The 13,751-nt window shown below is 42.8% G+C and overlaps 1 protein-coding gene across 3 annotated transcripts in view; it reads right to left on the bottom strand.

Annotated features, from left to right (window-relative positions):
• si:ch211-267e7.3 (ADAMTS-like protein 2) overlaps positions 1–13,751 on the bottom strand; it is a 111,006-nt gene that overhangs the window by 26,384 nt on the left and 70,871 nt on the right. For 2 of the 3 annotated variants that reach the window (XM_048538797.2, XM_048538794.2), the window contains one exon: positions 2,804–2,907. The exons of the other annotated variant lie outside the window; for it this stretch is intronic. In XM_048538797.2, the coding sequence (XP_048394754.2) occupies positions 2,804–2,907 (104 nt within the window). The remainder of the gene's footprint in view (positions 1–2,803; positions 2,908–13,751) is intronic. 3 annotated transcript variants of the gene reach the window in all.

Raw genomic sequence — 13,751 nt, 5'->3', positions numbered from 1 at the left:
GATAGGATGTGTATTCTCAGATAGGTTAAGGTACTAGGACAGGATGGGATGCATCCTGGGATACTGAGGGAAATGAGAACAGAAAGTGTAGAGACACGGATCATAATTCTTCAGTGTTCCTCAGATGCAGGAGTAGTGCTAAAGGGTTGGAAAATTGCACACGTAAAATCATTGCTCATATAAAGGGTATAAAGATAAGCCTAAGCCCAGATACTACTTCAGGAACTGTGCCAGGTACGACAATTTGTGAACCTTGAGAGTGCAAGCCTGCCATGCTGTCAGGAACTAATTGACAAAGTTTAAAAGCTTGCCTACTTCAAATACCATAACATAACAAGGCGTGATGATTAAAACAATATCTTCAATGCATGGGCTGATCATAAATCTTTGCCTTTAAAATGTAGGTAACAACTAAATTAAGCAGCAAATGTTCATATGAATTCAGATCTTTCTCCATTGGACAAAGTGCATTTATTCAATGAACATTGTCAGTAGGTTGATTTAAATGGGATTGGATTCTGTTTTGAATACTACAATGATTCAAAGTCCAGAGAGTGTTTCAGGATTTGACAACACTGCTGAACAGTTGCCAGTCTGAAACGCTGTTCCGCTTTTGAGAGAAAAAAGGAGCAAATGGGTTGGCACCTGGTCAAGGAACTTCAGAGTCAATTGTATTGAGATGTATAGGGTCTGCTTTTTCATTACGTAATGTAATTCCATTATGAATAACTGGCTGAACTCCAAACCCCAAATCAGCCCGACCGAAGTTGTTTACACAACCATGTGAGGACTGCATGCTTTGTTAAACAAAATCTTTATGAGCAGATAATAGGATTAGATACTTTGAAGAATTCTAAATGGTTGTTTGTTTACTTTAACAGAATAATGTGCCCTTGAGACAAGAAAGCTTTTCTCAATACAGGTGTATTTGACTGATGGTTTTATAAGCTCCTAATCAGGAATATTTTTCCAAGGAGATTCTGAATGGCTTTATTTGAAATTATTTCAGAGACTTCCAATGTTAATACATGACACATGAGTTCTGTGTATATTGGGTGAGTGGGCCTGGAGAATGCATAGGAGGTATGTAAAGGGCATGTGCGATGGTGAGAGTGGGTGAGGAGGTGATGGTGGGTAAAGAGATCGAGGGCAAGTTAGAGGGTGTCTAGAGGGCATAATAGCAAGGCAAAGAACTGGTCAGACCTCCCAATGAATAAAGGTGGCCCAGCATGTCACATCTGCACTGGAAGAGAGTAGCCAACTCTCAAATTCAAAATTTCAAGTGAATGGGATGACTTTCCAAATGCACTGTGGAAATATCTCAACTCGCGCTTCCCAGATTGAAGTAAAAAACCCAATCTCAGACGTCCAATAATATATTGGAACTGAATCAAAGCAGGAAGTGGAACTAGCGGATCTGAGTCTCGTTGGCCATAATGGACTCTGTTAGCCAAGGCAAACCACAGTGAATTCGACCAGTGCTGGGTTATATGTATTCTGGGCACTATGCACTAGAGGGCTCCACCTTACAGTCCACAGAGATGACACAGGTTGTGTGCCATTTGAGCTGCTTCTGCAACCAATCAATGTCTACTTCCTTCCAGTTTAGATTAGCCCAAAGTAAAAAATGGCTGTTCAGAAAGGTGGTCAATCACAGGATAAATGCAACAAATGCACATAGATGCAACAACCCTGAAACTGACTGTTCAGTCAAACTGGTCAGTGCTACGTTAATGTCCCATGATCCCTGTCCCACTTTACTTCATCTCACCTTACCACCGTAATCTTCTGTTCCTTTTGCTCTCATCCCGCTTACCCTTAAAAGGCATCTTATTATTCTATGTGGTAATGGCTCCCACGTTCTCACGAACACATAGGAATTCCATTCTCACTGTCCTCCCCTCCTGGTCTTTCCCACCCCTTACTCAAACTTCAGAAGGATACCATAGCTAACACTTCGGGGCAACACTAGGGGCGCACACCATTGCTGGAGGTGCTGCCTTTCAGACAGATGTGAAAAACCCCGTGCCACTGTTTGAAGATCAGGTGAGGTCACCCTGGTGTTATGGCAATCCAACCCTGCAATTAATATCACTGAAACAGACTACTGGGTCATTATGTCAATACCATAACCATCTCCACAAAGAACCATAACAACCTACCACTTTTCACAAGGAAATTGTTTCAATGTCAAGCACTTTGGGAAAACACAGATGCTGTAAAATCTGTGGGAAAAATGCAAAATCCTTGGAGTTTAGTGTTATGGCATTAAATGTACAAGTCTTTGAGCTGAGGACAAATGTGCAGCTTCTAAACAACACATTCAATATCCTTCTGCACCCTCCATATTGCACAGTTGTGTACAGTGTATTAGTGACTGCGAGCAATCATTACACAAGGAGCTAAGGCAGCACTTTTAACATCCTTTTATAAGTTTAGTGTGGCAAAGATGCCAGTAGGCATGAATCAGGGGAAGATGTTCCTGCTGGATCATTGTGAAACAAGCAGAACCTGCAGTATTCTGGAAGTTTGGCAACTGGATGAAAAGAAATTCCAAAAGAAAGAAATTTCTGGTCTCTCCCCAGCAGAAAACGATGACAGTGAGAGACGCAGGCCGGCTGTCACTTTGATAGAGCCTAAATTGTGACATTTTGAACAGAAGTGTTGACTACATCTTAAGCAACCCCTCCACCGTATGTTAAACACCACCCTTTACCCACACCCCAGCCCTCCCACCAACTGGTTAGAAGATTAACGGCCCTGTACTTGGAGAAGTGAAGGGCTGTAGGGTTCCCAAAGGCACCTGTGGTACATGTGGAACTGCAGGGTGCGTACGCTGATACCTTCCATCTGTACATGTCAGCCAGACTGATATCGTGATCAATATCTCCATCCTCAAACTCATTGCTGCAACAGAAGAAAACACAAGATGAGGGGTAAAGAAAGCAATGGAGAAAATGGGATGCTCCAGGCATCCTAGGGAGAGAGTTTAATTAGTTAATGGCATGATTTAGGGAGTAAATCTTCAGCCCTAATCTACAATTCAATCACTCACTTGTCCTCAAACCCATTTACTCCATGCCATTCAATTTCAGTATAGCCCCATGCTCCAGGCACTGCAGCAACCCCAGACACTGTCTACCCCAGACACTGCTCCATCTAAAACTGCACAGCCCAGCTATCGCCCTTCTCCACACACCACTCCAACTGAAACACATGCGACCTCAGATACCACCCAGACCTAGGCAACACCTCACTAGACACTGCTCAGTCTACGACCCCTCAGAGACACTGGCCCCACCAAAACATACCCAATGATACACACCAGCACTTCCCCTAATATCACCCCACCGGAAAGTACCCTGCCCCAGAATCCACCCTGCTCAAATCTGGTACTATCCCGCACCAGGCACTACCCCATTCCAGACCCTGCCCAGGCCGTAGGTATCGCTGGGCATCAGACACTACACATCAGATACTGCGGTTTTTTTTTGTGATTCAGAAGGCCTCTTTATTGCAGATGCACCTTCATAGCTAAGGCCACACGCGCTATTATTAAGCATTTGGCAGAGAAGGGAATGTTTTTATTCAGATTATAAACGAGGCAGTTGCTGGCCAGTGCTGATTGTTAGCTAATATTTATCATTGCACAGAACCATGAATTCTTAAACATCAAGCGGGTGAAATTCTCCTTGGGACTCAGGATAAAACAGAAGATCATGAACCAGCCGGTTGTTTTGGAGGAGAATTTTGCACTACCAAGTGTTCAGTTATATACGTTGTACATACACACGAGGAGACAAAACTGCTCTCCACTGCCTCATCCACGCCACACCTCAGTCTTTACCTCCCGCAGAGATGCTGATTTAAATTAGGGGTTCAATTCAATGGACATTGGTCATGCTCCAGAATCTCAAGCTCGGCACAGTGGACAAATGCCCAACATGAATCCAGCAGACTATCAGACCAGAGTAGGGAGAGGCCTCATAGAACAGTCCAATCCTGTCCCTATTACACTAGTCATCAAGAGTCTATCAATGGAGCCAGTTAGGGGAAGGGATGACGTCTGGACAAAGACAACGACGCACGGCCACATTCGAAAAAAGATGGCAAAGATCATAACGAGTCATTTGACCGATTGTGCCTGCACCAGCTCCTTCTTAGAGCAAGCCCCTCATCACAACTTTTTCACTACAGCCCTGCAAATATTTCCTCTTCAAGAACAGTTCCAACTCCCTTTCTTCTATCATCCTTTCAGCAAACACCTTTAATCTTAACAATGAAAAACATTTCAAGCTGCCTCCCAACAGCACCAACAAGCAATGGATCACATAAGAAAATACTAAGGTAAGTGATGAAAAGTTTGGTCAAAGACATAGGTTTTCTTACTGCTTGGAAAAGAGATTAGCTATTAAAACATTTCGTCTCGCCTTCATCAGGACACAATCACAAGAATACCAAATCTCCAATTCTTGCGATTCTGCCCTGATGAGTGCAAGGGGAAAGCTTCAATAGCATGCCGCACCTTGTCAGTAATATTCAAGTCCCGTATGTACCAAGCAATTACACCAGTTGTGTGGAGCCCCTAGAAGGAAAAGATGTAGGGTAGCATACAGATTTACTGAGTGCATTTCACAGTTTAGGGCTGCAGGCCTACCAGCCAATATGGAGGCCAAAAAAAAACTGGAGGAACAACAGGTCATATCTGGGGAATGCAGATCCATCAAATGGTTGTGGACTAGATGAGGTTACAAAAGCAGGAAGGGTTAAGGGCACAAAGCATTTTGAGCATGTACATGAGAATTTTAAAAGCTGTGGCACTTCAGTTCACTGCATAACAAACATTCAGATATACCAACACTACCAGTTCTTTTGGCAATTGCCTTAAATCCTCTGGTTATCATGTTCATTCCCAATGGAAACATATTATCCCTAGCTATCTACTAACATTTTGACCATCGCTATTAAAGTTCCCTTTAATCTTCTCTGTTCTATGGAGAACAATCCCAGTCTCACCACATAGCTACCCGAGGTACTATCTCACATGCCCCTCTGAAAAACTTACAAGGCCTTCTTTTAGAAGGGGACTTTGCTGCATGAAAAAAAACTGACTCACATGAGCAAGAAGCTGTGACAAATTTGTCACCAAGATCACCAAGCTGTTCAAGACACCCTTATGTGCCGTTCTGTTACTTAAAATGGAGTGTAACATATTTGGTTCTGAGGCTGGGTGTCCTGAATAGGAAACTATAAATGGTATCATTTGAGCTGGCTATGATATATTGAGGAATGTTACTCAAAGGCATGACAGTGGATAGGCAATAGCAAGCATTTAAACAGCACATGGAGGAAATGCAACAATTGTAGGTCCCTAACAGTCAGAAACAGGGCAAGTTACGGTGGGGTACAAAGAGAAACCCAATGTTATAGGCTTCTGTGAAGGTCCCCCTCTTTCTTCTAAACTCCACTATAGTCCTAATCGATCCAGTCTCTCTTTATACGTCAGCCCTGCCATCCCAGGAATCAGTCTCCTCAACCAATTAAAACCAACTGAATACATACATTGGTTCTGTCTTTAAGAAGGTGGACACAAAGCACGTCCCAAAAATGGTTACTGAGACAGTAACTGCCGATGATGGAGACTCTGATATAACACTGTGCGAAGCTGGATGAACACAGCAGGCCAAGCAGCATCAGAGGAGCAGGAAAGTTTGACGTTTCGGGTCGGGACCCTTCTTTTACTCGAAATGTCAAACTTTCCTGCTCCTCTGATGCTGCTTGGCCTGCTGTGTTCATCCAGCTTCACACCGTGTTATCTCATGTCCCAAAAATGTTTGGGAACAAAGAATCTATTTGAAACAGAGCAATTGAAGGAAATCAGTATCAGTAGTGAAACGGCATTGTGGAATTTGATGGGATTAGAGGCCAATAATTCCCCGGGGCCTGATAAACTACATCCCAGTGTATTTAAGGAAGTGCCCTAGAGATAGTGGATGCATTCATGGCTATCTTTCAAGGTTCTATAGACTCTGATTAGATTAGATTCCCTACAGTATGGAAACAGGCCCTTCGGCCCAACGAGTCCACACCGCCCCTTGGAGCATCCTACCCAGACCCATCCCCCTAAACACTACAGGAAATTTAGCATGGCCAAGCCACCTAGCCTGCACATTTTTGGACTATGGGAGGAAACCAGAGCACCCGGAGGAAACCCACGCAGATAAGGGGAGAATGTGCAAACCCCGCACAGACAGTTACCCGAGGCTGGAATTGAATCCGAGTCCCTGGTGCTGTGAGGCTACAGTGCTAACCATTGAGCCACCGTACCGCCCTTAACAGTTTCTTTAGATTGGAGGGTTGCTAATGCAGGGCCGCTTAAAGTGAGCATGCAGGTGAAGACTATAAATGGGATGGCAAGAGGATTCAAGTACAGGAGCAGAGATGTCTTGCTGCAAGTGTATGGGGCCTTAGTGAGGCCATATCTGGCAATTTTAGTCTCCTTATCTGAGGAAGGGCATTCTAGCTATGGAGTGATTAATAACAAAGGTTGAGGAGACTGATTCCTGGGATGGTAAGGCTGACATATGAAGAAAGCCTGGATCTATCAGGACTACAATGTTTAGAGTTTAGAGGAATGAGGGGGACCTTCACAGAAACATATAAAATTCTAACAGGACTAGTCAGGGTAAACACAAGAAGAATGTTCCCAATGAATGGGGAGAACAGAACCAGGGCTCACAGGTTAAGGGTTAAGCCATTTTAGAATTGAGAATGAGGAGAAATTGCTTCACCCAGAGCATGGTGAGCCTATGGAGTTCTCTGCCAGAGAAAGCAGTTAAGGCCAAAGTATTGAATGTTTTCAAGGAGTCAGATATAGTTCTAAAGTGATCAAAGGGCTTAGGGAGAAAGCAGGAGCAAGGTACTGACTTAGATAATAGCCACGATTATAGGGGCAAATGGACTACTTCTGCTCCTATTTTTTGTGTTTTATAGTTTTGATAAGTTTGTTCGATGAGGATTTAACACTCTCTCGGCAGCCAGATTGTTGTGGATCACACAGTTCAGGGGCAAATGTTCAAATAATGAACGACAAATGGCAGGGAGCAGATATATTCAATTATTATTCATTATTCAATCCCACCTCAGCACTTCAAAAATAATGGCTAATATTCTATACTGCTCGCTGTATTTCAAACAGCCTCAAGCACTAAAATCTTCCAAATCAGTTTGCTGATACCACATTTAGTGGCTCATTCTTTTTAAGAAAAAAAGAATGTTAGTTCCTCAAATCCAAAACTGAATGCAAATTTTCAAATCAAAACATCTACCGATCTCATAAAAAAAATCACTTATGGGGCTGCTCAGTAAATTTTGTATGATAAGCCCATTGCCATGGTAACACATTGCTCTAGTTTCTCCCGAATGGCTGCTCTGGCCCCTTGTTGATATTTTCCACTTCTGCCAGTATGTGGTACTTGGTAAAGGCTGCTTAATGTAGTTTGCAGCTGCCAATTCTCCTTTGTCTTTACTTTGTCTTGTGATTTACGATACAGGACATACCACAGTAGAGTAATCTACAAAAGAGGTACCATGCTTAGATCACAAGGTTTATTGCATATTAGCAATAAATAAAACCTTAGCAAGCTGGTCCATATACATGTGCTCCCTTCAAAAGTAAGATTAGAAGTCTTATATGGTACAATGAGTGGAGCTAATGTAATATGTACATTAACCCCTTCAGAGCCATTATTTCATTGAATAATTAATATTTGGTTAGTAGTGTCCAGCCATCTCTCATTGGTCAGGAATATCACCAACTACCACTGACTACCAATGCAACTAACTGAGGCAAAGAGGAATGACTGCTTGAAAAGTGGCACAGCAAGGACTGGCCATGCAGGGTGGGAGACTAAGAAGGCGAGGTTATTTGGTGATTGAGACTGGTAAGAGGAACGACCACTCATCATTTAGACAGGAAGATTAACCAGTCATTGTGAGACAGTAGGTAGGATTGTCCAATCATAATGAGAGTGAAAGAACTATGATCAGTCAAAGTGAGACAGTGAGTAAGATTAACCAATCATTAAATGAGACAGTGAGTAAGATTAACCAATCATAATGAGGCTATAAGAAAGATTAACCAATCATAGTGCAACAGTGAATAGGATTATCTAATCACAGTGAGACAGAGAGGAGTAGCCACCATTGGGAGAATGGACAGTGAGGTCAGCTTCCACAGTGCTTTAAACAGGTTCCAGTGGTAAATCATTGTGAATTGCTAATCAAACAGCCAAACTGCACATGATTCAAGATCACTCCAAATCTCACTTGTTGATCGGTACATGTCAGCACGTCCTGGGATCAAAGAAACCACAAAAAAGGACAACTTTTAAAGGCTGCACTCACAACTCAACCCTGCTAGCCGTGCTTTGTTAATTTAATTCACTTCAGATCTGAACAGGGAATAACGAGCTGAAGGTTACTCTGTTGTTAAATAGAACAATATGTAAGGGGTTATTTATCTGCAAATGATCACAACATAATCAAATTCAATGCCTAGCTTGAAAAGAACACCCTAAATTTACATCTAAATTTTAGTTAAAACCAATTTTAATGGAGTGACATAGAGCAACATGATCAAAAAAGTATTACTGGACAAATTACAAGTGAACAGGAGATGATCAAAAAAATATCCAGGCAGGGCCAGCATACTCTAGTAAGGGGAAAATTAGACTAGTTGGCTGGGCATTTGGTTCAGAATAATCCCATCCCATAATCTCATTAATTCAATTTCTATTTCAACCAAGTACAACTGGTATCTGCCTCCTCATCTTGGTCCTATGAGTGGAAGCTGATGGTAAACCACCATTGACCAGCACAAAATGGCTCAGACAAGTATATCGGCATACAATGAGTCAAGTATCTACCTTGAGGCAGACTGCATATGAAAGAGTGAGTGCGTGAGCAAGTGAAACACCAAAGGCAACAGCTATATTTCCCAATTAAAAGTCACTGTTGACATGAGTGGTAAAACTTCTCAAGGAAGCGCAAACTTGAGATAAATAAAGAACAGCAAAAACATGAGCAAAAAGCTGCAAAACATGATAAATGAAAATAATATTTTAACACAAAAAGATGTTACAATTACATTAGAAGCAACTGATGGTAAATATGGGCTGTTTAAAAAACATATGAATAAAATTAAAATTAAAAAGTCATGCCCAAAATATGGAACTAGCATACATGTCAAATAAGTACTGCCATAGTAGAATACACAGGACATTCCAGGAGAATTAAAAATGAATCAGGAACAGGAACTCACTAAGGTTAACACATGCAAGAAAGTAATGTTGGAAAAAAAAACAGCACTGACAGATTTCCAGGAGCTGATGCCTTCTACCTCAGGGTTTTATAGAGCATACATGAAAAAAATTGCAGTTGGTTAGCCATAATCTTCCAAAATGCCCCTGATCTTGGAAAAATTCCTTTTATTTGTAAATTACAGGCGTAATTCCAAAATTTAAGAAAAGGTGGGAGAAAGACTCCAAGAAACTATTGGCACTTCATTGCCTGAAGTTGGGAAATTACTGAAATCTATCATTTAGGGCTGAACATTTTTTAAAATCTGATCACTGCAAATCAACATGGATTTATAACGGGTAGGTCATGCCTAACAAACAAAAGTTCATTTTAAGAGTCTAACTAAGGTAGTCAATAGGAGAAAATCTATGTAGATGGTTAATGTGGAGTTCCAGCAGATAGTTAAAGGTACACAAACCTGATACAAGTGTACTGTCCTGCAACTGTTTGTGCAGGGCATCGATTTGTCAGTATCTTTATTAATTAATGTCTAAGCCAATGCAATAGAGATCCATTTACCAAGTCTGTCAATAACTCAAAGTTTGATAATATATGGAACTATAAGATTACATAGGGTCATTGACAAATTGGGTAAAATGAAGACAGAGGGATTTCAATGTTGGAAAGTTTAACTTCTTTTGCTTTGGACCAAAACAGGGTGGATTTAAATCTCAATAAGCAAAAACAGTGGAGACCTAAGGAGACTTGGAGCTCCATGCACTCAAATCACTAAAATAAAGAATTCAGGGCCCAAAATTTCCAAAAGACTAAGCAGAATGTTATTCCTTATAACAAGGAGTTATAATATAAAGGGAAGTTTTGCTAAAGCTATACAACATGCTGTTTCGGCCATGTTGAAAGCACTGAAAACAATTCCGGTTACAACTTCTCAGGAAATATATAATGTTAAGCAGTCCCGGAGAACCACGGTGTAGGGGATGCAGTCCAGGAGAATCACCAGTGTAGGGGATGCAGTTCCAGGGAACCACCGGTGTAGGGGATGCAGTCCTGGAGAACCACCGGTGTAGGGGATGCAGTTCCAGAGAAGCACCAGTGTAGGGGATGCAGTCCTGGAGGACCACCGGTGTAGGGGATGCAGTTCCAGAGAAGCACCGGTGTAGGGGATGCAGTCCCGGAGAATGACCGGTGTAGGGGATGCAGTCCCAAAGAACGACCAGTGTAGGGGATGCAGTCCCGGAGAACCACCTGTGTGGGGGATGCAGTCCCGGAGAACCACCTGTGTAGCTGACGCAGTCCTGGAGAACCACCGATGTAGGGGATGCAGTCCTGGAGAATCACCGGTATAGGGGATGCAGTTCCACAGAACCACTGGTGTAGGGGATGCAGTCCCGGAGCAGAATTCGGCACAGGGAGCAAGACACAGGAGGAGACTGGCACGGGGAGCGAGACCCAGGAGGAGGCTGGCACAGGGAGCGTGTCCCGGGTGGAAGCTGGCACAGGGAGCGAGTCCCGGGCAGAAGCTGGTACAGGGAACGAGTCCCGGGCAGAAGCTGGCACGGGGAGCAAGTCCCAGGCGGAGGCTGCTGCGGGGGCAACAGTCCCAGGCAGAGGCCAGCACACGTGAAGGAGTCCCGGAGAAAACTTACCTTGGAGCAGCTGAGAGCTGGTGCAGAGCGGGCTAGAGGGTTGGAGCGGCACGGGGATAGTTGTTGGACTGGGGCCTGGCGTGGACGGTCAGACCATGTGTGGAATCCTCTGCACTGAGATACTGCAATGTAATGTTTATTTGGAACTCTTTTAATCTGACTGTAATGTCAATATGTTGACTACATCTTATTTCTATTTTATTCTGTAAAATAATGCAACTACTTTTTAAAAAAATTCCTCTTTTGTATCTATGGTTTGTACCGAGATACTTGCACCCAAGATGATGCCATAAAAGGCGACATTGTGAAACTTTTCACTGTACTTGAGTACACATGACAATAAAGGATATTCTATATTTTAAAGCTGTGAAGTGTCACCAAAATAGTATCAGGTCTCAAAGGGTTAAATTATGAGGAAAATTACATTAACTAGGCTGATATTCCCTGTGTTTTAGAAAGCTAAGGCATAATTTAACCAAAGGTTTTAGGAAAGGAATTTGCCAGTTGGATAGAAAGAAACATTTTCCATTGATGGGTGAGGCTGGGGCAATGGATCTTAAGCTTAAATTTAGAATTCAGCCAATCAGATAAGTTGGAAATTGTATCTTAGAAGGGGTGAGAGAATCGCAAAACTCTATTCCACAAAAAGGAGCAAGCATTAGTTCAATGCGTTATTGCAAATCTTGTTACCACCTCAGTAAAAGCCAATAAATGTAAAAGAACGGACTTCCACAAAGCCGATGGATCGATGGTCCTTTTTGCAACTTTTACTCTAACGTATAGCCTGCTGACTCTTCTTGAGTTATCATCCCAATGGCAGGTTCAACAGTGCCACAACCTCTATGGATGTTGGGGCAGGGGGCAGATCTCGAATGTACCCGAGTTGGAATGGGAATGGAACCCCTTTATGTCAGCATCACAGATTTACACCAACCTGCCCAGCCAACTGGCCCCGAAGGCTTCAAGTCTGTTGGCAATATACACTATACAAGCATATTGTAGCTCTGTGAGTGACAGTAGAGGATCAAATTCCTTTCTGTCATGCAGCTAACTCAAGAATCCTTCCTGCCCTAAACTTCTGCCGTATGTTGAAAGGATTTCCAAGTTGATACTTTACCTGTTCAACCACATTATGGAATGTACCTTCTTTGGCCATCAAGCCCTAAAGAGAAGCTTGAATCATTGCCTGTGACTCAGAAACAGGGGCGCTACCCACTGTGCTTCAAGGCCTCCTCCTAACAAAGTCAAATAAAATTAATATAATTCTAACAGCCGAAGAATATTTTAAGCAAGCAGTTAGATTTCACTTCAACGGTTGACACTTTTCTTCTTCTTATGGAGTCCTCAGGTGCGAGGGTGACTTGTCTCCACTCTAGCGAAACAGATTTCGAGATGTCGGCCATTGCGAGACCAACAGATTCTGCCACATGCTGGCATGTAGTGCCTGGAGATTGTGTACTCCCTCAAACACCTTGACTTCCCCCTTGCAGGTTCCTGCCAAAATCTCTCAATTTGTTTAGGTTCTTTTTCCAGTTGAACCTTCTCTATTTGGTCAGTTAGAAACCAGGGCTGGGTGGTCTCTTCGTAGATGGTCGAGGGCCACCTGAAAGTATTTTCACAATCCTCCTGCGAGTCTCACACTGTGTAGGAGTTCTGAATGGGGTAGTTGTTTCAGGAGTCCAGTATATAGGCATATGAACTACAACAGCGGAGCTGGTGTTGAGTTATTATCGCCTTGATCTTCAGCATGTTGTCCGAGGAGAGGACACTGGTATTGGAGGGCTGCTCTTGCCATGAGATTTGGAGGAATGAGAGAGAGCACTGTCGGTTCTACTTCTCCAGTCCGTTGAAGTGCTTACCGCCCAGTTAACTACAACCTTATTCTCAGCTTGATACACAAAGAAATGTTTCACATAATTAAAAGTACTGACATTAATTGCTGCACAAACATGGCACCAAGGGAAATCTCACAGCCTTTCCAAATATTATGTAAGATCCCTCACTCTGTACTCAATTGTTTCAGCCTTAAGTTGTCTTCACCAAACGCCATTTTCCATCTGAAGTCCCTGGACACAGTTAACACTGAGTAGGTACACATTCATGAAGCATCGCTCAATCAGGTCATAATAATCATGACGGCCGACGATTCTCAGAGACCGCATTCTTCAACTCCTTTAAACATCTCTGGCTCTGTTTGGGCTCTGGCAATGTTGATATAGTATCAATGAATCTTGCCAAACTCACAATCCTTTACACTTCCAGTCTTCGGATCTTGGCTCTTCCCAAGTGTTTCCAATTATTTTATTAGGTTAGCACAGATGCAGTGAGGAGGATATAGCCATGGGGTGATGGTAGGTCTGGGTGGAGGACAGAATGGCAGCTCAAGCATCAGACAGGAGCCAGGAGGGGGTAGTCCAGCAATGGGGGCAAGCTTTACAAACCAGGGAGCAACATGCATCACTTTTTAAAAATCCACTTGAGGGATCCATTGCGTAAAGTTTCCCTTAGGTTCACTTCAGATGAAAGTCAGTGGTGCAATATGAAATGGATGGGCATTGATACTATGCCCAGTTTAAGTATACTGAACATTTCAATGACGGTTCAGTACATTTTGTGCAATGGTACCATTGGCACTCGAAAAGTTTGCAACAAAATGTACAGTAGCCTCAGGCAATCCTCCATCTGCACAACCTACTAATCAAAATGGAAAATATTTGAGATACGCGGCAAATAATCCAGACAGACTGTCAGAGTGCTACACTGTGTGAGGATCTGCCTTTAGAA

This window comes from Stegostoma tigrinum, chromosome 8, assembly GCF_030684315.1.
Source record: "Stegostoma tigrinum isolate sSteTig4 chromosome 8, sSteTig4.hap1, whole genome shotgun sequence".
Classification (NCBI taxonomy): Eukaryota; Metazoa; Chordata; class Chondrichthyes; order Orectolobiformes; family Stegostomatidae; genus Stegostoma; species Stegostoma tigrinum.
The sequence above is the reverse complement of the archived record's forward strand: the minus strand, read 5'-3'. Positions and strand labels throughout refer to the sequence as shown.